Source organism: Pelodiscus sinensis, chromosome 23, assembly GCF_052426305.1.
Source record: "Pelodiscus sinensis isolate ZL-2025 chromosome 23, ASM5242630v1, whole genome shotgun sequence".
Lineage (NCBI taxonomy): Eukaryota > Metazoa > Chordata > Testudines > Trionychidae > Pelodiscus > Pelodiscus sinensis.
In genome coordinates, this window is record NC_143074.1 from 11246609 (window position 1) to 11271737 (window position 25129).

Sequence of the window (25129 nt, forward strand, 5' to 3'; positions counted from 1 at the left end):
TACATCACCACAGCCACCACCTCCCTAGCCCCTGGGATTCTAGGACTCTGCCTTGTGTATGAAAGATGCACAATGTGGACATGTCATGACTCATGCTGGGGGCAGAGAAGGACAGCCTAGTGGGTAGGGCGCCAGCCTGGGATGTAGAAGACCCAGATTTGATTCCCTGCTCCACTGTGGGCTTCCTATCTTACATCAGGCAAGTTGCTGAGCTTCTCTGTGCCTCAGTTTGTCTTCTGAGAAGTGCATAATAAAGCTTCCCTACCTTATAGGGGTCACAGAGATGAGGAGGCACCACTGGGATAAAAGCAGCACTCGATACCTCACAGAACAAAGCCCTATAACTGAATCCCCCACAGGACCATAGACAAGTCCCACGTTGCATTTGTGTTTCCTTTCTGGATCTTCCCATGCATGGTTGTGTGTGGAGCTGTCAGGCTGGAGAAGTGTCTCTCTACAGCAATATTTGCTTTGCCCTTTCTTCGGGGCGTGAGGGACTTGTTTGAATTAATTACATGGAAAATGTACTGTTCATGTGTTCTCTGCAGCAGAAATACCTTTGTGAGTTAGAAGTTACCTAGCTCCTTCCAGGCAGCAATTAATACTTACAGTTATAAACCAGAAGCTTCAGGGGTAGCCGAGTTAGTCTGTACAGGATAAACTTAAAAAACAAAAACTGATTTGGTAGCACTTTATAGACTTACAAAACATGTAGGCTATGTCTACACTGGCCCCTTTTCCGAAAGGGGCATGCTAATTTTAAAGGTCGTAATAGGGAAATCCGCGGGGGATTTAAATATCCCCCACGGCATTTAAATAAAAATGTCCGCCGCTTTTTTCCGGCTTTTAGAAAAGCCGGAAAAGAGCGTCTACACTGGCCCCGATCCTCCAGAAAAAAGCCCTTGAAGTAGGAATAAGAGATCCTCCGGAAAAGGGCTTTTTTCCGGAGGATCGGGGCCAGTGTAGACACTCTTTTCCGGCTTTTCTAAAAGCCGGAAAAAAGCGGCGGACATTTTTATTTAAATGCCGCGGGGGATATTTAAATATCCCCCGCGGATTTCCCTATTACGACCTGTAAAATTAGCATGCCCCTTTCGGAAAAGGGGCCAGTGTAGACGTAGCCGTAAATGGTATCATGAGCTTTCGTGGGCACAGCCCACTTCTTCAGATGACCGGAATTTTGAGTTTAGGATGTGTAGACCCAAAATAAATAGGGGGAAGGAAAAAGGGGCGCTGGGAAACAAGGAGCAGAGATTATGAAAATATCAAAGGGAAAAACAGGAAGGCAGAACAGGCCATACCAGGCACTTCTGCACCATTGCTGCTCAGGTTTCTAAGGTTCCAGTGACTTTGGTTAGGGCAGGGTTGGCAATTATATGGGTGGGGATTATATCTCCATGCAGTATTTGGAGATCCAGCTGTTTGTAAGTAATTTGCAGTTAGGCCTCAACCCTTCCCACACATCTGCCTTGTCTCACCCCCAAAGTTTTGATTAATGTGGGCCTCAACTCCCTTCTGGTCCATCTCCTCACATACAGACAGCAGCCGAAACAAAGCATCCTTGGGGATCTCCACTTTCACTCAGGAGAAAGTGGAGAACCCGCAACCATATACCACGAGCTGGGTTACTGGCCGGGGAGAGAATTCCTCCCATCTCTTGTAGGTGGCCTTGTAGCAGGACTCCACCTTTTGCTTTCAATATAGGGCAGCTGACACTGATGGCAGCTGTGCAGAGCAGTGGACCTGCATCTCTCCCAGGGCGGGTCCCTTTCTCCTGACAAATCTAAGAAACCTGCCACTTAGGAGTTAAGGGGGGGAAGTCCGCCTAGTTTGGAAAGAACCAAGAGAGTGTGCTGGGCTATGCTTAGTCTATGGGGCTAGGGGAGAAATAATAATGGTACCAACTGGACCCTGGAGGTCAAAAGCATTCCTGACATGGCACCAGGGATGAACTTGGCCCACAGTGACAGACCCATTATCACTCTGCCCATAGCAGGGATTCAGAAATCTGCTGGTACCAAGTAATTTTGGCAGCAGGCGTCTTGATGTGCCAGCGAAGCTTTTTGAATTGAAGGGGACTGCGCTGGGCAGGAGGGAGGGGGCCTTTGAAAAGCAGGGAAGCGTGAATGGGGATGAGTGAGGGGGTGCTTGAGCTGGGGAAAGTTAAACGAGGTGTGAACGGGAGTCCCCTTCCTCCCCTGGGTTGTTACTCCTTGGATTGGAGCCTGTACCTGTGAGCAAGCAGAGCTGGTGCCAATTCAAGCTCGCAGAGGCTTCCCTCTGAGAATCACCCCTTCTTGGAGACTTGTTAGCACAGCCAAGGTGGGAGAAAATCCTGCCTCGGGCAGCTGGGCCTCCTGGCTGTAACGGGGGCTGGCAGATCAGGAGGAGGTGCCCTGTGGAGAGTCAAAGATGCCCTGCAGCGAGACTGGCTGGCATACCCGGGTGGTAGCCAGGTGGGAGGCTGCCCTGCAGGGTAGGGGGCGCCTGGGCGGGCTGAGCTCTCGAGGTGGCAGGGCACACCACCGGGGGGGGGGGGAGGTTGCCCAGGCGGGAGAGTCACTCGCAGCCGGGGAGAGCAGAGCCGGGGCCCCGACGTGCCACGCTCCCCGCAGGCTCGGGGCGGGCCGGGGGCGGGGCTCGCTGGCAGGGCCGGGCCGGGCCCCGCCCCCAGCCTGACAAGGGATGAGGTAATCGTGGAAGCGGCTGAAATTGAAGCCGGGCCGCTGTGGCTGCAGGAGCAAGCGGGGATCCCGGCCGGGGCGGCAGGTGCAGCTGCAGCGCCGGGCCCGGGGAGGCACCATGACCGAGCGGTGCAGCCTCTGGAGCGCCCTGTCGGCGGCCGCCTGCTGCTTCTACCGGGGAAGCTTCATGCAAGTGCAGGTGAGGGGCGGCGCGGGGATGGAGCTGGGCCCCCCCCGCCGGGGGCAGAGGTCAGTCCCCCCCCCAGACTTACTCCGGGCGTGGGGGGCAGGTGCCGAGCTTCGGGCGGGGGGGGCCTCCCGGTGTCTGCCTTAGCGCAGGTGAGGTGGCACAGGTGTGCAGGGACCGCTACTCGGGCTTTGCCGAGTCTTTCTCCCCCCCCCCCCCGTGCTAGGCGGGGTGTCTGGGTGGCACTGGGGGGGTGGAATCCCCCCGACTCAATGCTTGGAGGCAGGGGAACCCCCCTGTCTAGGACTTGGCTGGGGAGATAATGCAGGTGCAAGCAGGGAGGGGGCACTGAGCTGCTGCAAGGGCAGGGAAAGTGGGTCAGTGACCACCCCCCCCCCCCCCCCCCCCCCCCCCGCTGAACCTTGCTAGGCTGCTGCTTTGGGTGACATAGCTCTTGAGGCTTAATGGTCAACCGCCCCCGCCCCTCCCAACAGTCTCCCTGGATCTCCCCACCTGTCACTCAGTGGTAGGGGGGCAGCTAGGTCTGTTCCCCACTGGTGGTGCTCTGGCCCCAGTGGCAGATCTGTCCCTGCCAGCTTCAGCACTTGTTGGCCAGGCTCAGCTCTGGAGAGCGAGTCAAGGCTAGTGCAGCCGCTTGCTCTGCAGAGCCCTGACGTGCAACCGAGAAGGGCAGATGGGGCTGCAAAGCTTTACCTGGCAACAAATCAGGCTGGGGCTGGGGAGCTCTGTCTAGCCCCCTCTCTTGCTGCAGTTGCTGCTTGTATGTGCTGCCCACACCCCCGCTGGAGGAGCAGCGAGGATTCCCCCTGCTTTCAGACTCATCTAGTCTGCTTTGCAGGCTCAGCAGCAGCTCCCTGCTACAGGGATGCAGCAGGGAAAGTAGCCAGGTTCTGTGGCATGTATGTACTACTCACTAGGTACCTGCACTGGAAGCAGGGTCTGTTAGATGCCAGAGCCCTGTGGGAAAGTCTGGATTGGGGTGGGGGGCAGAGACAAGAGACAGATTTTTTTTTTTAAAGAGGCTGTGTTTTAGAAGTCAATCCAGTTGTGACTCAAACCAAAATGCCTTTATCAATAGCATGGGTCCAGTTTTCTGGCAGTGTTGTGGTTTTTGTTGTGGGTTGACAGAAAATAGGGGGGACAAATGGCATAATCGACCTCTTTGCGTGTATAGTTAGTCCGGATTGTGAACTCTCTGGAACAGGGGCAGCCTCTCACTGTACAGAACCTATCACAACAGGGCCCTGACCTCAGCTGAGCTTTTGTTGCGACTGGACTACAAATACTGAGTATTCCAAATGGGTAGTGTATTTAAGCAACCTTTCCCTTCTAGCCTCCCCCTCTCCCTCCCCCCCCCCACTTTCTAAGCTTTTTCATACAGCCCCCAAAAAAGCAACATCTGAACCTCATGAGAAAAGCCTCTGACCCTTGTCTTTGAAGTATTTGCTGCCCAGCCCAGAGGTTCTGTTCACTCCTGTCTGACCAGGAGACATGCAACATGCTGGGCAGTAAGCTATCTAGGAAGTGCAAGGCTGGCAGTTATGTTGGCAATATGCTGTGTTGAGGTTGACTGGTGAGTTGATGGGGGGGGGGGGGCAGATAAAATCCAAACCAGACCTGTATCATGCTTCTACCTGGCTTCTACCTGGCATTACCAATGTATTGTGTGCCCTTCTTAAAAGGCACACTTCTTCTATAAAGCCTTTTGGTGAGAGCCCATCAGCTAGAGCCTTAAGACAGAAAACCCCTATGGTTTGAAGTTCAGTTACTTGGCTCATGTTACTGCACTAGCTGGGTCTGACTTCAGCTAACGGGGAGCCAGGAGTCCAGGCTTGGTTCTCATCCCCTTACACCTGGTGTCACCACTTTGGTGCCACCAAAACAGGTGGCAAACAGGGGAGAGGCAGGTCCTTTCAATATCTGTTCCCCGTCACACCCTGCATATGCTAGTAAATGAGAGGAACTGACTGGGGTATTGTAAGAGTCCAGTTGCATTTGGCTGTAAATTTAGACACAAGTCATCAAGTATAGTATATAAGAGCATTGTGGAAGGGATGACTTACCACTAGCCTGTCTCCTCCTGGCTGTGCACAGTCTAGCAGCATCTTCTCTTGTAACACCCTCTGCTAACAGCTAGTCTGGCCCTGTGGTGGTCCACCTCTTCAGGATTCAGCCCTTCCTCCTACTGAGTCGCATGTAGCCTCACTTTTGGGTAATGTGGTAGCTTCCAGTCTCACTTCCTGGTCTGCCAGCCTTGAGTCTGAGCCCAGTATGTTGTACACCCTTTTCTTGGGCTTTATACTACCTTACCGGGGAAGGCACACCCAACCTCTGTGCTAGGACAGGCATTGAAGAGTCATTTTTTACCATTCCCTGCTACTACCGACAGACTTATTCCTACCAAGCTTTTTTCCTCTTCCTCCTACCAGTTCCTCCCTGCAGTCTCCTAATGTGCTACACTTTCTCTGTTTATAGGATCACCTAGCCCCCTCTACTTGGGTTTCATTACTCATTAGGTCTGGCCCAGTCTCCTGGTGCAACCAAGTGGATTAATTGGTCTCTCCAGACAACTTTAGTCCTTTCATCAGCTGTCCTATTGGGTAGGCACCATATCCCAAGTCCACTGCTTCTGTCTCAGGTAACTTGGAGCTCCTTGAATCAGGAGGTGTATCCCTCTGAACTTTAGTGATCTTGTCTGCACTGCCTGGGCATAGGCAGGGACCATCCTAAATCCTGAAATCCCTATCAATGCAAGCACTGATCTCTCAGTGTAAAACCTGGACAGGATTTTCTGGGGATAGCGTCTCTTCTGATTGCTCCTGAGCCTTGCTGAAGAATCTGGAGGGGATGTCCACAGGACATACAGCTCTGGCTCAGCAGGGCATAGGTTAAACAAAGGTGTGTTAGGCACTCTGAGCCAGCAATGCAAGATTTAAACCAGCTACCGTGTCTTTTTGTGGAACACTGCAGGGGATGTGGCATTATGTCCCAGCAAGGCAGTGTTAAGAGTGAGCCCCAAGCACTCACCTGGCTCTGCTAGATCTTTATCTCCAACTATCTGCCCAAGCCCATAGAGTGAGCATACACTGAACTCCACATGAATGACTGGAGCCTTTCCAGCTGACAACAGCATCTCTGTCCCTCCACCAATAGCAGTGCATCACCACCCAGCACTGAAAGCAATGACATCATTTCTGACCAATGGCAGCTCAGCAAAGGGATGCAGCAGCAGCCTTGGAGTGAGATAATTAATACTTAGATGGATGTGCATATGCATGCCCTGGCTGTGTCTACACTAGAGGCTGAACCATTAGCATAGCCCCCATCTAAGTACCGACCCTGCAGCATATCCACAATAGTCATGCTGTCTTGGTTTCAGCTTTTCCCCATATCCACATGACTCTCCAAATCCATGCACTGATTACTGTTTCATAATACAGCCTCCTAACATTTCAGAGGTCCTCCGCCCCCATGCTGCACTCATGTCTCATTGTTCCAGTGGAACGCAGCTGCCAGGAGAGGTCATGGTCATGGAGAGAGGTGACTTGTGTGGCCGTGACCAATTCCAAAAGAAGGCTTTGCATTTCAGGACAGAGACCTTGGAGTCTGACCTCAGTGGGATGCCAGTGCAGAGCGTGGTGTACTTGAGTGATGTGTTCAGTCACCTCTGTTGCTAAACAGATGGGCTGGTGCGTTCTGTACCAGTTGTTGCTCTTTTGGGATGTGTGGCTTCATTCCTAGATAGAATGGAGGAGTGAACTGTTGTTTTGTTATTAAAGACCAGTATGATTGATAGTGCTCATTACACAGACTTGTTTCCCAGAATATTATACACGAACAAAAATGCAGGCCAGCAACAGCAACCAGAGCAATGTAGTTACACAGACAACAGTAACTGGGTATTTTACAGCTACATCTTGTCTAACTGGGCATTCTGCTCCTCTTTGCCACAGGCTCCTGATGGCTATAAAGGAGTTGGTGTGTAGGAGATGCTCCAAAGAGCCCCTGTCTGGCAAGTGCAGGGACCAGATTTTAGGTTCAATGTGATGCATGAATCCTTGAAAAGCTCGCCTCAAAATTGCCTGGTTTCAAGTCTCAGTCCACACCTGCCTGAACCTGTTCATTGTCTTAAAAGCAAGCATCATTTTCACCTCCTTCCATTAGTCAAAGGCCCTTCTCCTGTCCCTCTCTGTCCTCATATTGGTCTTCCTGCTTTTCCAGGTCTTTGGGCTTCTTAGCTGTTCCACCATGGATTTGCTTCTCTGGCCCCATGTCCATAGCAGCTGCTACAATGGAAAAGAAGTGATAGTTGACAACATCTAAGTACAGAGGACCCCAGCAAGGGCCTGTCAAGCAATTCTTGAGTTCATGAGAAAATCCAGGTTGCTCTCATGAATTGTATAAAGGCACCATTCCCTGGCTGGAGATGGAGAGGGTGAAAAGTTCTGTGGGGTTTGATGGAAGAATGATGTGTCTGAAAATACACAACTGCCAATGGGTGGGGTGGAGAGTGGGGAAAATAAGGACTAATTTTCTCTGTTAGACTGATAAAAATGTATCTTGCGCCTGACAGCAAGAGGCTGTATGGTGTACGCTAACTTTCGTGGCCTGAACTGGCTGTACGTAGCAGAATATGTCCAGGACTGTCCTTTGTGCATTAGGTAGCAAGAATGAAATGGGACTTCAGATGGGTAAGAGAAACATGTCTGGCCTAGGGTGGAAGAAGAAAATGGAGTGCAAATGTCTTGGCTCCAGGGCCCCTGTTAATTCCTTTCAATAAAACTCTCTGATTCTCTGCCTCACTGTTCAACCACCACCCAGTTGCTGAGCTGGCCATTCTTATCCCAGCTGGAAGTTGGCCTACTACTGTGGGGATTGGGGGATTTCAACACTGGGGAACTAGCCCGCTTGTCCAGCTGAGGGCTTGCAGCCAGTGCTGTGCTGTTCAGGGGTGGGGGAATAGAAGAGGAAGAGGGAAGCATGGAAAGGAAGAGTCTCTGCCTTCTTCCAAGCAGGGATGGCAGCATTCCCAGGATCCAGGAAGAGTCTCTCAGGCCCCAACAGCTGGGGCAGAAGGTTCTCAACCTCCTGCTGAACCAGCATGGCTGCTGTGTTGGGGCTCCCCGAGCAGATCTTGGCAGTGTCTGTGGCAGCTCCCAGTCTGCTCTGGTTTTTCTGCAGTGACTGTTTCACCTCCTCCTTCCTTCCCACTGTGCTGTGAGCTGCCTCCTGCTCTCTAGCAGCCTGCTGGGCAGTGGTAAGGCAAGTGCCAAACACTTGATCCAGCTACTTATGGAGCAGGAATGTTCTCTATCCTGCACCTGACATTCTGTTTTTGTTCCGGGACTCATGCTGGACCGTAAGTCTCTTGATCTCCTCTTGGCCTTGCTAACTGCTCTGGGCGATGCCCTTCTCAACCAGTCAGCCAGCATACCCGGTTACACACCAGAGTGTTCCTATGACAGCATTCAGCTGGCCCTGGATCCCCTCATCTTGCCGGCACTTGCTTGTCGGCTCCTGGCCAGCTAGCAGTTTGCAGCTTGCTCATGGGAAGGCCTCCTCTGAGATGCGCTAGTGACTGAAGCAGAATCAAGTTGATTGCTGGGATAATGGCACGTAACCCCTGGGGTGCACAGGGCTGGCTGTGCACATGGCTTCTGGCGCCCATGACCTCTGTGCATGCTGCAGACCAGACAGGCAATTTAAGCAGCAACAGGTGCACTGTGTCAGGAAGCTCACACCAGCAGTCCCCATCTGGGCTGGTGCTGGAGGACCTGGCATGCCTGATGCAAATGGTGCACTGCTAGCATGCCTGCATATGGATGTGCAGTGTGACACAGCCATGCAAAGAGGACCAAGTGGCAGCTAATGCAGTACATTCCAGTGTACGCAAAGCCATCCAGGGACAGCTGGGCAATAAACAGTGCTGGAAAGCATGGTAAAGCCCCACTTGGGACCTCTCCATCCAGTCAGCCTGGTAGCTGAGGGCGCTCTCTGCCCATAAACATCCCTTCTCCCACCTCCGCATGCCAGTGTCTCTTGCTCATTCAACACTTCTTTTTTTCTGCTCATTTAGCACCTGGCCATCAGCACTAATGCTGTCCTGGCCCCTGGCCAAATCCAGCCCAGGGATCGTGGGTGCTGCTTGGCTGGACTTGTGCTGTTTTGTTATCTTGCATATGTGGATGGTGAAGATTTGGGGAATGCCCAGATGTACTATATTGGCTGGAACAGTCACTAATCGAGAGGAGGGGAGGGAACAACCAAGATTCATCTATTTATTGCAGACATAATATTGGAGGTCCTTAGAGTGACTAATGCCAGCTTCTTACAAAACAGACTGAAATAGACCAAACTTACCCCTCTCACTTATTCTTTGCTCCCCCTCCCCTCATGTTTACTATTAAACACTGATATTGTGGTGGCACCTTCTAGCACCCAGGTCAGTGCCCCCTCACAGCAGCTGCTGTACCCCTGTGTTTATCACTTGCCATGCATATGGGTACATTGGAGACTAATACAGATCAGGCAGGTGGGCATATGAAGAAGTTGAGAGGGGAGATGGCGAGAGGTGGGAACAGATGCTCTGGGATGCAAGATGGAGGAGAGATGGCTCTACAAGCCTAACCTGCTGTGGTGTGGGTCCTGATGGGTTTCCAGGAGGGAGGCAGGGGGAAGCTTTCAGTGCTTGGGGGAGGGATTGGTCATGGGATCTTGGCGGGAGGGGGAGGGAAGAGGGGACTTTGCTGCACCTGCCCACACAGGCCATTGATTGTTTATTGAGGTTAGTGGCAAAGGTTAAAGATGCAGGGTTGGTGGAGGAAGGAAGAGCCGCCCAGACTCTCCAGAGAATGAGGTGTGAGTGCCGGAGGGGGCTGGAGAGAGATCTCTGGAGCAAGCTAATGGGGAGAGAGGGAAGGCTCGTTCTCCCAGCTAAATGATGCAATGACTGATTCTAGGCATCCAGCAGCTGAGCAAGCTCTTGCTGGCACTTTGACCCTGACTCTGCCGCTCACTCCATCTCTTGTTCCCCCTTGCATGCTGAGCTGGGGGTGCTCCCATGCACATCCTCCCCCAGTCGCTCGGGATCTCCCCCCCCCTCCCCCCAATTCTCAACATACCTCCCTGCCATTTTCCAAGATGCCGCCAGGAAAGGGGGTGGGTGGGACTGAAGCAGGAATGAAACGGCCAGGAGAGCTGTTCTCCCCCAGTGTGGGCATCTCTGAAAGGCCGTTAGATAGACAGAAAAGAGGGAAATCTGAGATACAGCCCCCAATTCCACTCTCCCAGACTGAACCCTCCCATTTGCAGGCACTTGTGACTCCCATAGAATCCCCCACAGTGTGCTTGCAGCCTTGCCCAGTGCTGTGGGGAGTCCCACCCCAACACTGCACCCCCTCGTGTGCTGCCAGGTGGGCACTGCAGGCTCCATGTGAATGTTTGTCCTTCTCCCTGCGTCCCCTTCAACCCGAGTTTAGTTTGAGGCATTTTATTGGGAGCCTTTGCTGCAGGGGAGGGAGCTGCAGTGAACAAGCTGCTGCCGCCACTCACTCCCAGAGATGCGGGCGGCTCCATGTCAGAGGATGGGGTTGTCATGGCAACAATATCTGCTCAGGCTGGGGCCCCCTGGGAGGGAGCTGGACTTTGGCTGCATCCCCTGGCTACCATTTATTCTGAAAGTTCAGCTGTGTTGAATGGGTTTGTCTGTGTGTTTAAGGACTTGAAGGCAGGAGAGCACCTGCTAATGGAGAGCGCCCAGGGGCCAGATCCTACAGGCTGCTGAAGTCCGTGGGAGTTCTGAGTGCTCTGAACCTGACAGGATTGGGCCCCAGGGCTGTCCGAGGAATTAGCATCTAACGCTCTGGCCCAAGTAGAGACATATCTGTGCACAGACAGCCACGTGGTCTGCCATGTCTCGAGGGCTCCAGAAAAGCACAGGACTTGCCCCAAACACTCTGCCGCAGGTTCACCGGAGCCACCAGCCGGTTACAGGAGACAGGGTCTGATGTGTGGGATCTAGTTGGAGCCCACGCTAATGCAGTCAGTGCAAAAGATTCTGGGATACTCTGGGGAATGTGGTGAGCAAGGTAGCCAACCCCATCACTGCTCAGCATGCCCCGGGCAGCAGGCCTGGCCAAAGAGTTCGCGGGGCCCAAGGCGGCATGTTGTGTTGGCTGCACCATGTGGTCAGGCAGCTCCCAGCCAGGGCAGCGAGCGAGCAGCACAGGGCCCTGAAGGTGCAAGGTCCAAGACAACCACCTTGCTTGCCTTGCCCTAAGGCCGGGCAGTAGAGTACAACTTCGCGGAGCACACTATACGGGGCTGAATTTGGAGTTTCTGTGAGCAGTCCAGATCCCCTGAAATCAGTGTTTCGTCTGCTGGTAACAGGTCTGGATTTAGCCCCTTCTTCTCTTAGGCTCTATCTAGGATTCCCAAGACACTTGGTAACTGTCTGTGTCGGAAGAGTTCAAAGAACACGTCAGTGAGACTTTAAACAAAAGGAAGGCTGGACAGAGAGAGAGAAGGCAGTGGCTGCAGGGCAGAAGGTGCTTGCACTAGAGGTGGGGGAGGGGACAGAAAGAAGGGTAGTGCTTGCTGAGCACAGGGAAGGTTTGGGGGTTAACAAGTTCAAGCCCACGGCGGAGTTAAAAACAAGAAGGGCATTTTTCCAATTCCAGGGCAAATGAATATGGTGCCCGTAGAGCAGAGGATGGGAGCGAATAGTCCTGTGTCTACATGCTTGAGATAGCTGCGGCCTGCGAATGCCATGGAGAATGGGGTTGTAAGAGGAGACGAAAGCTTGGCTCAGAACCTCAGCAGAGCTAGCGCACTGAACACAGGGAATGCCTGGGAGGTGGTGACAGGCAGAGTTGCAGATGGAAAGCTTGTGGTTTAGGATGATATCTACGTGGGAAGCACACGAGAGCCTGTTTTCTCTTGGGCAATCAATCTGCTGAGACAATTAGTTGAAGGAAACTGAGAGGAAACCACATGTTTACTTGATCAAGATGGACAGGGAAGAATCATTAAAGGTGTCAAGAGATGAAGTGCAGAGTATTCTTAGGGTGGAGATGGTACAGGTTAAAAACAGATAAAGGATGGAGGCAGTAGAGAGCAGGAGGAAGAAACAAACTTTCTGGGACTCAGCAGAGGAAGCATCTCCAGCAGCAAAAGAGTTTGATGGGAGCAAACTGATCAGAGGGCACTTCACGTGCCACCCAGCTAGGGAGAGAGTTCCCTAAGAGCCAGGCTAGCAAGGAGGGGGAGCCCCATCAGCAGAAGAGAGGTCCCTACACGACTGAGTGAGAGTGACTTGCTAGCTCTGGCCAGAATGAGAAGGACACACCCGAGAGGTGACTCTCTCGCTCTCTAAGACAGGAGAGGGTGGATGGTGGGAGATGTGAAAACAGGGGCAGGAAATGACAAAGGAGCCAACAGCTACAGAGAAGGTCTGGAGAGCAGGTAGACCTGTGACCACAGAAGGGGAAGGGGGAGCAAAGAGAAAGGTGTGGGGCATGGGGGCAACATTCTAATGAACTCTCAGGCAAGTGCACTTCAAAAGCATTTGCCTGTGGACGTGTCCCTCTGACCCTTTAATATCCTGCCAGTCAGGGCTGCCTTTAGGATCTATGGGGCCCTACGCAGTATTATTAAACAGGTGCTCCTGTGCCTGATGGCAGACAGGGCAGGGGGGAGGGAATGATGCTTTAGAGATGTGGGGGAGTTTTGTAATCCTCAGCAACACTAATAAAAAATTTAAAAACAAATTTTAAGATAAGGTCCTGTCAACTCACATAGTAAATTCAGAAACTGAGTATCTACCTGGGCTTGGCAAATGCCTGTTAAATGGCTTCATTACCACTTGAATGGCTCTTTCAGGGTTTTGATGTTCTGCTATTAGATCTGGCAGGCTTTGTCACTTTTAAGTTAACTAGATCCTTTCTGGAGGAAGCAGAGCCACGGAACAGGGATCAGAAGAGGCAGGCAGGCATTAAGACACATCTCAATTTTCTGACTGCCCTTCGCAACTGCGTATTCTACGTGTGGGTAAGAGTGGCCCTGCTGCCAGCTGGACCATGGCTAGTGAGTCACTTCCAACTTCAGCCACCAAAGGCCTCAGTGAACTCTGCCAATGCTGGGTCAGGGCAGCAACATGTAATCTAGATGGGAGACATGGGATAGAACCAGAATTCTTCCAAATTCCTATTGGTTTCAAAGGGAGTTCTTGCTGACTAGGCATGCAGGAACCTAGCCTTAAATTAAGTTATTCAGTACAGGCAGTCCCCGACTTACGCGGATCCGACTTATGTCGGATCTGCACTTACGAACGGGGCTTCTCTCGCCCCGGAGCTCACGGGTGGCAAAGCCGCTGGACCCCCCGAGCAGACCGGGGACACCCGAGCAAAGCCGCCCAGGCAGCGGGAGTCCCGCTGCCTGGGCGGCTTTGCTCGTTTTCCCCGGAGCAAAGCTGCCCAGGCAGCGGGACTCCCCCGGCCTGGGCGGCTTTGCTCCTGTCCCCCTGGTGTGCTGGGGGGGGGACTCCCCCCAGCACCCCAGGGAGACAGGAGCAAAGCCGCACGGGCAGCGGGGTCCCTCCGCCTGTGCGGCTTTGCTCGGGTCTCCCTGGTCTGCTGGGGGGGGAGAGGGCGCAGCTAGTGCGCCCCGCAGCAGACGAGGCTTTTGTTGTGTGACACCTCGGGTAGAGCAGCTGGGGTGCTGCCGGGTTGGTCCTGTGGGAACCTACCGGGCAGCGCCCCAGCTGTTCTGTCCCAGGCTCCAGATTCAGCAGCTGTTGAAACTGATCAGGCTGATTCCAGGAAGCTGGGGGCAGAGCAACTCTGCCTCTGGCTTCCTGTAGTCAGCCCCTGGTCAGTTTCAGTGGCAGCAGCTGAATCTGGAGCCAGTTCCGACTTACATACAAATTCAACTTAAGAACAAACCTACAGTCCCTATCTTGTATGTAACCCGGGGACTGCCTGTATTAGCCTTTAGTGTCACATCGTCAAAAGGGCAGTTTCAAAACCTATAACCAATGGCACAGGCCAAACCTGCTGTCAGTTACACCCTGGATCCCACTGCATTCACATAGTTTTACCTGGGAATATGGGCCAGTAGGTATAATGAGGCAGAGGAAAAGGTGGAAATTAAGCAAAGGAAACTTTCTTCATACTCTCACATGGATAATTGGGAGCCACACCTGAGACTCCTACCTTGCCAAAGCAGGTGATGTGTCTGCATTACAGAGAGGGAACCTGAGGTGGCATGATTTTCATGAGGCAGCAAATGAGAATTGAACCCAGGAGTCCCAGCTCCTAGGCCCCACTGCACTGGATTGCACTGCCTTGCAAGGGGGGGCCAAGCGCACGTTACTGTCCATCAGCTTTAGAACCGTTATTTCTGCGCTGGCCCCGAGCATGGGGCTTGAACTAAACTGCATGGCTCTGAGTCAGGCCTGTGTAAAGTGGTGCTCAGGGCTCTTCCTGCATGAGTGTGTCTGTATGAAATAACGTAACAGGAGGGGCAGGGGCTTACTCAGCTGCACAGGTGTAAATCCAGAGCATCTCCGTGGAGATGCTGCCCTGGTGTAATTGAGGGGTCCAGTGTGTCCTTCCCAGGGAGAGGGCTCTGAGCTCTGGGCTTGTGTGTGTTTGTGCATGTCCAGCTGTGCTTACGTAGCTCCACTGGGCATCCTCTGCAGCCCTCTGGGAATCCTGTCATCTCTCTGCGGCGCTGGGTCTGAGCACGGTAGTCCTGTGCCTAAGTCCCAGCTTCAGCCGATCTGAGACATTACGTCATTCCCTTGTGTGTCTCTAGGGGACGGGGGAGGGGAGGAGTGTATGTTTTAGGCTCAGGTGCATGAGTGTTAGTGAAAGCTCATTTCTATGCAAAAGATTCCCTTTAATTCTGTCATTATTATTCATGATACTAGCAGGCTAACAGTGGAGTTAACCCTTTGGTGGATGGGTCTCTTCTGTTACTCGAATGTGATCCATCCTTAACCATAGGACAAGAAGTTCACTGATAACAAAATAATCCAACACTTTGATTTGTATTGTTTTTTTAATTGCACCAGCCCTGTCTCCCCCTTCAAATCCTGACCACCAGGCCACTCACTTCTCTGGCCTCCCTCTGGGAAGTGTCATCCTGCTCCAAATGTAGCTGATCCTTCTAACCTCCCAGTTGTGGGCATGCGGGAGGGGAGGCAGTGATAGGGGCTGAATAGCTTGGTAAGGAAAAAGCATGTCTGTACATCTGGAGAGAGGCTCTTAGTGCTGTCCTACACATCCCCATAGAGCCGGTAGAAACACCACCAGTCTGTACCCCCTGGGGAGGATGGCTGGGGGAGCAACAAAGACTCTACCCCATAACAGGCTCTGCTTTTATAATGGAAAGCTGGCTGTCACCTAGCCTGTTGGTGGCAGTCAAACGACTTTCCTATACAAGTCACAGGATGAGCCTGTGGTTCCAGCCAGGGATGAAGGATGGTCCTCTAAAGACCTGCCTCAAAGTCTGGGTTCTGACTCAGACACTTGAAGTGACTTGGCCCAGGTCTCACATCTGAGAGATGTTTAATATTTGTCTGTTTTGGGTTTGTTTGTTTTTTAATTCCCAAGTTTTGGTGGGGAACCATGTTCCTTGTAAACTGAGCTTTGGGAGGCCCAGGAGAGGTTCAGATGCCAGAGCGGATGAACAGAATACCCACAGTTGGCAGCATGTTTCTACTGGTGGTGCATATCCACACATACCTCTGTGCACATAAAGTTTATTCCACACATGGATGGAAAAATTTTTACCTGAATGTTGGGTGGGCCAGCTCCCCCTTTGCAGAGTCCCCACCGCTGCTTTGAAATGGGAGAGCTAGATAGACAGTCCAGAGCAGCAGAGGTACTCTCCTTCTATCTAATGAGCGCTTCCAACGCATGCCCCCTTGTCTGCCCACTACTGAGTACTGGGCACTTCTCTCCCCATTTACCAGTTTTCTCTTTAAAAAAAAAAAAAAAAAAGCTTTGGAATAAACACTGAGAAATTCCCAAGAAATATTTCACAAAATAAAAACAAGAAGCCAAGGGCCTTACACAACCAGTCTGTGCCTTGGTTTCCTGTCTATACATGGGGATGAGACCTCTGTGATAAGGCAACCACTTCCCTACAGCCCTTTAAAGTCAGGCCATGGCACAAAAGATGCACCTGCCTCAGTTTCCCAGTGTTATATACAAAATGATATATCCATAAAAAATCCATAGCCCCAGCTAGTAAAACATACAGAGGTAGTGAGATTTTCCCATTCTCTCTCTAGGGAACTCATGTCCAGGTCACCCACTCGAGTCCACCAGGTCCCACTCCCTTTCTGCTCTTGTTCCAGAGCTCCACTCTCAGACCATCCACATGGAAAATCATCAGTCTTGTGACTCTTCTACCCAAGCACCAGGCAGCAATTCAGCCCTTTGCAGCCTCCTGGCTGGCTCTCCAGCTCAGTAAGGTCGGCAGGCTAGTCCCTTTCCTCACCCACTCTCAGTGGCTCTGACCTGCCCCTTTCCCTTGCACTTTGACTCTGGGACTTTCCAGGTCTCTCTCCTCTCTTCTAGGTACCAGCCAGGCATCCTCTTATGCCCAGTTGGGGGTTGGCGTATCAGATACAGGTGATATGCCCTCTTCCTCCTTAAAGGGCCAGTGTCACCCTGCAACAGCTTTTTTATTTTATAGGAACAAAAGCCACTCCTGTGTGAAAAGTGCAGGTAATATGGTGAAGAGGGGCTTACAGAAATATTCAATGTTATCTGTAACAGCAATACAGATGGGTCACTATGAAGAATGGGAAGTGAATTCCGCTAAGTTTATATCACAGAACACAATAACTCTGTGGCCCATTAACTGGAAGACCAACTGATTATATTGCAAAGAGATGTCACAAAACAAAGGAATTATTAGCCCTCTGGTGGGAGGGGAAAAAAATCAAAGCCCTCCCCCTTGCATCTTGACCAGTGTCTTATGGAGCTGTCTCTATACAGTTCATGGCAAAACAGTGCAAGGGATGTGTGGCTAATAAAGACTCATGTCTCCCATGTGCACAACCCAGAAAAAGTGGTGCTGAACAAGCCACAAAAGTAAGGGTTTGATCCTGTTCAAAACCTTCTGGCAGATCAAATTCCCAACCCCACTTAGAAATAAAGACTCCTTTACCTCTCTGCCATGACTGGGCTGTCAAATAGAGTAGCAGGGAGCAGCAGCCCCGCTCAGGCATAGGGTTTAGAATTGCATTTCAAGGCGGACCTACACTGCTAGCTGGAAACAGAGGGGGGGAGAGTATCGTACACACAGCCTGATCCAAGCACTGAGGACCATGGAGGAGTCGCCTACAGTGTGCTGCAGATAAGATCACTGGCTCTGACCTTTCTTCCTCCAGCAGCTGTGCCTTGCCTTGCACTGGCAATATTGGCTCCTGGCCTGCTGGGACTCAGACAGAAATAACCCGGTGATGTCATAGTTTGGTGGCGGAGGAGGGAGGGCAGAGAGGGACTTGTGTCCAGTGGGACCTCTCATCCCCTGCAGGGAGATGCATATGCTGCCCAGGTGGAGAAAGGGGGGCCAGCACTACAGCTCTCCTCCCCTGAGCGCACGTGTGAACAAACACATGCAGTCAATCCAAGAGGAAAAGCAGCGAAGCAGCACAGCTGGCCCCAGGGGATGTACAGAGCCAAGCGCTCATCACAAGAGCCTTCTCGTGAAACTGCTCACCACACATCCCTGTGCACCTAGTGACGGGACCGTTTTGCAGCTCATGTTAGCTGACAGTTCTCTTTACACATCATCACCCTCCCCTCGCCCAGCCCTGATCCTCTGGCAGTGACGGGTCATTCAAACCCTCCCCACGCAGCTGCCAGCCATAACCCGATGTTGGTGGATCTCTGCTGTGTGGTGGCAGCTCCATATTTGAAGGGACCCTTTTATGCTTGGTGGGGATTGTCTCTGGGATGTCTTGGGTGTTGAGGATGGGCCCTCTCTTGGGGCCAAGGGCATCTGCCTGTTCTCGGGGGCGTTCCTTGCGTGTCCAGGGGAACTGTGCAATAGCTGATGTGCACTTGTGCTCTCTCCAGTTCTCCAAGGAGAAGTACATCCTTGACTCGTCGCCGGAGAAGCTTCATAAAGAACTGGAGGAGGAGCTGAAACTGAGCAGCACAGATCTGCGCAGCCATGTGTGGTACCACGGACGCATCCCTCGAGAGGTGAGGGGGGGCAGGGCTGCTGCTGTGAGCCCCTCGCCTTGCCTGCAAGTGCAGCAAGAGCCACCCAAAGCCCCATCTCTGCGGGGGAGGGGGTTAACGCAACACCTTGCCCAGTCTGCCACTCTGGCAGCAGGACTAGGAGAGGGCAGGGGGTAGTGCTGGAAGGTGCCACCCCCTGCAGTGGGACGCCCTGGGAGGTGATCTTGGTTGGGGCTGAGAAGAGAGACCCAGATCTAGTGAGTGACAGGAGGGGGTGGAGAGAAGGAGAAAGGGTCGCTGGCAAGTCTGCATTGGATCTGTGCTGCAGGGAGCACCTGCCTGGCCATGTGATCGGGCCATTCTGAGCAGCACTTGGGAGCACAAGAAGTTTGCTCACTCGGATGATAAAATGCCCCTAGCCCCCCTTGGGAGTCTCAGCTAAGGACGTTAAGGAGCGGGTGTTTGGCTAATTGTGTAGTCGATACAATTTGTATTGATTATACAGTTAGTCAATACGGGGAGGTGCTCTGCAGAGCCATGGCACGGGTAGCTCCCAGAGCAAGCACAAGCCAGGGCCGAGCAGTCCTGGCTTGCACTGGGTCCTGGACCACTGTGGCTCTGCCTTTGAAATGGAATAAGAGGGGCTGAGCGGCTCTTATTACATTTAAAAAGCAGAGCTGCAGCTGCCCTGGACGGGTGTGAGCCAGGGCGGTTCAGTCCTGGTTTGTGCTAGGTCCAGCAGCCCCTGTTCATGGTGGGCAGGGCTGGCTGCGGACAGGGTCTGGTATTGGCAACAGGGGAAAGGGAGTAGGCAGCACTGCAGAGAGAGTGCTGGGGGAACCAACTTTTAAACTGGCTCCCTCCCCAGCGCTGGCTCCTGTTCTAGCCGAGGCAGCAAGGGGTCTGGGGAAGCAAGTAGCCAAGTACTTGACTATTCACTTACATCCCTACCCTCAACTCCTCTCCCTCCACCGCTTCAGCGGCTTTGGAACAAGCCCTTTTTCTCTCCTTTCCCCTCCCCTGTAGCCTTTGGAAGGGGAGATGAATGCTTGGAGGAGGAGCTCCAGGTAGAACAACCTCCCAGGTGCCCTACAGGACAATCCTGCTCTGCTCTGGGTTGGGCACAAAGGGACATGGATGTTGCAACATTCAGCATTAGGCTAACTTTTAGGTGCCTAGAAAAAAATGGAAGGAAGGACACTGATCCACAGACCTGAGTTTTGCCCTAGGCTCCCTATGCAGTAACCAAGGAGAGATACCTTACAATGCCCTCCACAAAAGCCAACATGCTACTACCACTTAGGGGTACTTAAGAGAAGTCTGGGGGCAGGGCCAGCTTTAGGAAGTGCAGGGCCCGATTCGAACTGTTTCGACAGGGCTCCGGCAGCCAGACTCTTCCCCCCCCCCACCCCCCATATTTTGGTTGAGGCCAAAAAAAAAAAGCACACACAGAAAGTCACAGTCCCTTTAAATCTCCAGCTACAGGGCAGAGTCCCACCTTCCAGACAAACCCAGGGGCCAGCACGCCGGGCACACTTCCGGGTTTAGGGCGCAGGGCCCTCTGGCTTTGGGGTGCGGGGCACAATTCTGAGGAATCGGCCTAAAGCCAGCCCTGTCCAAGGGGTACGTCAACACAACTGAAATTTGGAGAAAACTGCATTTTTGTTTTACGTTTTACAGCGCTTTATTATTTTTGAACTTTTTACACCCAAAAATGTGATCGCCCGCCTGGCTACGATTAAGTTGTTTAAACAAACATGTTGCAATGGTAGGAAAAAAAAACTTGTATGTCTGAAAACTGTAGGTACTGGGGGTACTTATATTTTTTTTTTTTTTTTTTTTAAAGAGCTACTTTATAAACAAAAAAAAGTTGAGAAACACTGAGCTAGCCAATGGGAGATCCTGACCAGCTGGATGTATGCTAGGCAGAGGGGCGGGGTTTATGCTAGGAATGTGAACACTAGTCGCTCCCCCCCCCCACTGCCTCTTTCAGAAAGAGGCAGCAAGGTAGGAGGAGGTGCTTCAAAGCAGCAGTACTGTGTGGAGCTGGGGGTCAGCTGTGGACTCCCCAACTGACCCTGGTCTCCATGCAGCGCTGCAACTTTGAAACGCTGCGGGAAGCATGGGACTGTTGCTACGCTTCAAAGGCAGAGGTGGCCCTATCGACTAATCGAATAGTTGATGCAAACTACATCCACTGTTCGATTAGCTGATTAATCTAAATATAACATCCCTAGTTTCTGTCCAGGGTGCAGGCAGCACCAATCCATGTTGGTGATCCTCAAACGGGAACCCGCAGCTAGGAGCCAGGCAGCTTCAGCACCTAAGTATTTTCTTGCAGAAATTAATTAGGTGCTGCCTTTGCTCCACATGCAGATGGCTGGAGGAGGAGGAGCCCCCACCCATGTTATTACTTTTTGCCCAGTGGTAAGAAATGCTTTGAGCAAGGGGACTGGCTTTTGGGTCTCCCACCTCCCAGGTGCCCGTCCCGAACTAGAGACAGCTTCTCTCTGGCCCAAGGACTATTTCAATAGCTATCCCCAACAGAACTGTCACTGGGCTAAAGAGAGTGAGAATAACTGTAGCCCAGTGGTTAGCATGGTGGGGTCCAGCCCTCCTGCTCTGATCACTCTTCATTACTTATCCCCTGTGCAACAGCTCCAGCAGGCAACACAGACAGCCCCAGATCCAAACATCCCCTCGCTCAGTGCTTGGAGTGCCCGCCTGAGAGATGAGGCCCCCTGTTCAGAGCCTGCTTCCCTCTCAGAGGTGGCAGGGGAGAAACTCAAGCACTCAAGTGAGCAATCTAACCACTGGGCTGACGAGTAGAAGGTAGGCACCACTACCATCCCCATTCCTCATCTAGCCAGACTTTGAATGAAGCCAGATTCAGCAGGCTTGCCCAGGTCCCGCAGACAAAGGCCTGTCTTCCATGGCTTGGGAATTACTCCAGGTGTATATGGAAGGTGGGTGTTGACATGCACACTGCTACCTGCCCAAAGGTAGAAACCAAGGGAACTTTTACCCTGAAAACGTAGATACTGAGGGAGTTTGGACTTCTGTAAAGTTCAGGGAAAGTTTTGTGGATTTCAATCAAGCCTAAAACACTAGTGCAGCCCATATTTGAACCCTCCATGAATCTGGCCCCAGGGTCTCTTCCCACCACACAGCTTCATGGGATGGGATTGAGATTCCAAAAAAGCTCCCCAAAGTTCCTTGCAGTCATGTCCCACCCAGTGGAATCACCTCCCCAAATGCAGTGTGGTGCAAAATGCTACCCAGTTAGAACTGCAGTGCTTCACACCAGCTCTGCACTGGTGTAAATGATGATACAAGGGGCAGGGGAGAATTGGGTTCTAGGGCTGGACCAGCTCCCTCTTTCTTGCCATGTGCCTAAGTCTTCTCTGGCCCTTTCTGGATGAGTTTAGTGACCCAAACACTACCCGCCACTCTCCCCAAACAAGTTGCTGGATCCCTCTCCCCAACTGACAGTCATCCCCTACCCAGGGTCTGGAACCTTGTGCTGGCCTGCGCCCCAGATCTCACTCAGCAGAACGCCCTGCTGAGCCCAAGGCTGGCCCTACCGACAGCTGGGGAGGTCTCATTGTCTCCCCCGTGTGCCCCCAGGTGTCGGAGAGCTTGGTCCAGAGGAACGGGGACTTCCTGATCCGCGACTCGCTCACCAGCCTGGGGGACTATGTGCTGACGTGCCGCTGGAGGAACGAGCCGCTGCACTTCAAGATCAACAAGGTGATGGTGAAGTCCAGCAGTGGCCACACCCACATCCAGTACCTGTTTGAGCAGGAGAGCTTCGACAACGTGCCTGCCCTGGTGCGCTTCTATGTGGGGAACCGCAAAGCCGTCTCTGAGCAGAGCGGCGCCATCATCTACTGCCCCATCAACCGCACTTTCCCGCTGCGCTACCTGGAGGCCAGCTATGGACTAGCCAATGGGAAGCATGGTGGGTCCCACAGCCCCACCAGCCAGAAAGGAGGGCACATCAAAAGGCGGAGCATCACCATGACGGATGGACTGACGGCCGACAAGATCACCAGGGGCGAGGGATGCCCAACCAGGTAATGAGGTCGGTGAAAGGCAGAGCAGTCAGGGTCTCCGAGGGCTTTAGCCTCTCGCCACGTTCCTGGGATTATCTCCAGTTGTGGAGACTGGCACCAAGAGGAGAAATGACTGGCCAGAGATCATACAGCAAATCAGTGGCAGAGCCCAGACTAGAACCTAGGAACTCCTAGTCCCCAGCCAACACACCAGCAGCATTCCTCGCTAAGAGCCCAAGAGTGCTTTGTGGTAATACCCCTCCGACTCTCCTGTGAGCCAGGTCTGTTACAGCTGTGCAAGTGCACACAGCACAGCTGATCAGCTTGGGAGGGTTACATGTTCCTTCACTTTTAGTGGATCATAAAACAATACGCAGGCCTTGCCAACCATGTTCAAGATGGGGACTGGATAGATCTCGCACATACTCTTTACTGCTCATCTTTGCCCTTGGTTCAGCTTAGGCAGTGAAACCAAAACAAGTCAATTTCTCCTTAGTTCTGGAGAAACAGCCAAGACACATCTCCCCATGCTGTCGGGTTTGGGTAACTGGCCGGCCCTCAGGGCAAGAGTGGGGACAGGCGGAGAAAAGGAGACCGTTTAAATCCCAACAAATTCCCATCACTGACCATTAATATGCCAATTTCACAAACCTTTCTCTACCAGCTTTGGCACTACTAAGCATTAGGCTTGAACTAGCTGACCATGAGCCTTCAAATACTGAGCATTTCCTAGGGAAGATGAGCCCGATTTCCGGAGGAGCTAAGCAGCTGCAGCTCCCCTTGCTCAGCTCTCTGGAAAGCCCCATCACTGTGGACTGGCCTTTCAGAAGAGCTCCCCACCCATGCTACTGAAAGGCTGGCTGTTTCTGCTGAGGCGTAAATGGGAGCTGAGTTCTCCTGTATTCCTTCTTCTGGTGCATGGGCGTCCTACCCCAGCTGCCTCTGAATCCCGGAGACTAAATCTGCTGCTGGTGCTGACATCCACACAGTTGCTCAGTTACTCTGTGAATTTGTCCCCTGTTTTAGAGGGGTCTGTAACGTGACTTTTTTTTTTTTTTAAACCCCACCTCCAGCGTGTCCTTACCAATTCACCGAGAGGTCATCCGGAACTGTGCAGTCAGCGTGGACCAAATCCAAGATCTCCATTCCCCGATGTCTCCCATCTCCGAGACCCCACTATCTCCTGCCTACAGCACCGGTAGGAATCCCTCCACCCCGGGGAAGTAGCAGTCTAGAGGCACATTCTGTGCATTCTCTCTAGTACGAAGAGTGAAACCAGAGAAAGAGGGTAGGGACTTAGCTTGGTGTGACACCAGAGGTTCATACATGCAAACTGGCCCGGGCAGCTGCTAGACACTGGCCCTGTGGCATGTAATAATGGCCTCTACATGCTTAATACAGACCTTGTCAAGGAGGCAGTTTTGCCCCTTCTCCACCCTAGTGGCCAGTTGCCGCACTACAGATAATACCTCAGTTTCCCCACCGTGAGCTGGTAAGTCCCAAACAACCTTCTATTGAAGAATGCGTAATCAACGGAAAACGTCCCAAACGGGGAAAGACCTTCAGTTTGGGTCTCAGGTGCTACTCCTAGTTCTGGATCTTCCCTGGATAAAGAGCTGTCTGGAAGCTGGGGTACTGCTCTCACCAGTCTCCATTCTTTTTACATACGAAACCTTTAATTCTCCTCCCTGGAGCTGTGGGTACTCCACCCCACCCCGTAACCTGGGAAATTCGCACACACCGCTGGGGGGCAATGCTTCCCCATTCACCAGCACAGAAAAGAAACTTTTAATGAAAGAAGGAGAAAAGTAATGTGGCATAAACATAGGAAAACACCAGAGTCCATAACCAAACCACGAGTAAACATCCCAGCTCCAGTAGGCTGGGCAATGTCCTTTGCCTCTCAGGCTCACAAGTTCTGTCCCATTCACATGCCCAACCCTTCTTTGCACCCCACTCACAGTTGCTGCCCTTGGTTACCTCCCACCCTGTAAGGGGGAGAATAGGAGGTGTCTTACCCATACTGTTGGTCACTCACCATCCACCTGCTTGCTGCTTTCTCGCGCCACCTTGCTGGCTGCCTGCTTGTCACTCATCGCCTCCTGCTGGCTGCTGTTCCTGCCAGCCGCTCCCACCATGAGTTTGACTCTAAGCCAGACCTTGTGATTTCAGCTCTGTGATGTGATGTCAGCTCTTGGCCCACAACACAGGCTAGCCAAAAAATTCCAGCATCCCTTGGAATAACATTTCCCCAAAGTAATAGATTCTTTATGGAGTCTGTGTTAGTTCTGTCATTAGAGCGGGGGCGGGGCAGAGAGAAAAACAGGTAGATTCAGTCTTACAGCTCACATCGGGAGGGCATGTAGCCTGCCGATTCCGAGTTCTGCCCTTTCCCCGCAATTGACTTCACTGAGTGAGGAAGGGAAAGCCTTGCCCATCTCAGATTCTTTACAACAATGACAGTGTCTCTCCTGCAAGCATTGGAGTCATATTTTACAGTTCCTACATTTAGGGTTAACGTAATTTGTGACCCCACAACAGCCAAATTAGTTACAATAGGCAAAATACTATTCTAACAATTGACCATCTATCAGGCCTATAGCACTGACTGAACTGTATTTACATAAGTTTAATACCTTACAGGGCTAAACAACTGAGTGAGCATAATCACACCCTGGATTCCTTTCCCCTTCTAGCTGGCTCCACTGGATGCATTGATTCAGACCCTGCTTACACATCTAAAACAGGGGCAGATAAAATGTGATTCACAGTCTGGATCCAGCCCGCCAAGCTTTTCAATCCAGCCTGCAACCTGCCCCACTGGAACCCTCAGGCCTGGAGCAGCCCCACGCCACTCAAAGTGGCTGCCTGTTTCATGTGGCTCTCTGAGCTGTGCACCAGGAGAGGGAGAAGCATCACATGCTGTACCTGCTCCCACACCCTCTCCTGCACCCCAGTCCCCTACCCCGTGCTCCATTC

General features: G+C 52.3%; 1 protein-coding gene across 3 annotated transcripts in view; it reads left to right on the plus strand.

Annotated features, from left to right (window-relative positions):
• The window catches only part of SH2D3C (SH2 domain containing 3C), a 64348-nt gene that overhangs the window by 28701 nt on the left and 10518 nt on the right, over positions 1-25129 (plus strand). For 2 of the 3 annotated variants that reach the window (XM_075905962.2, XM_014571492.4), the window contains 3 exons: positions 17988-18116; positions 21723-22171; positions 23224-23348. In XM_075905962.2, coding sequence (XP_075762077.2) covers positions 17988-18116; positions 21723-22171; positions 23224-23348 — 703 coding nt within the window. Of the gene's footprint in view, positions 1-2684; positions 2884-17987; positions 18117-21722; positions 22172-23223; positions 23349-25129 lie in introns of those variants that run through there. The other variant, XM_075905963.2, reaches the window with a different exon arrangement.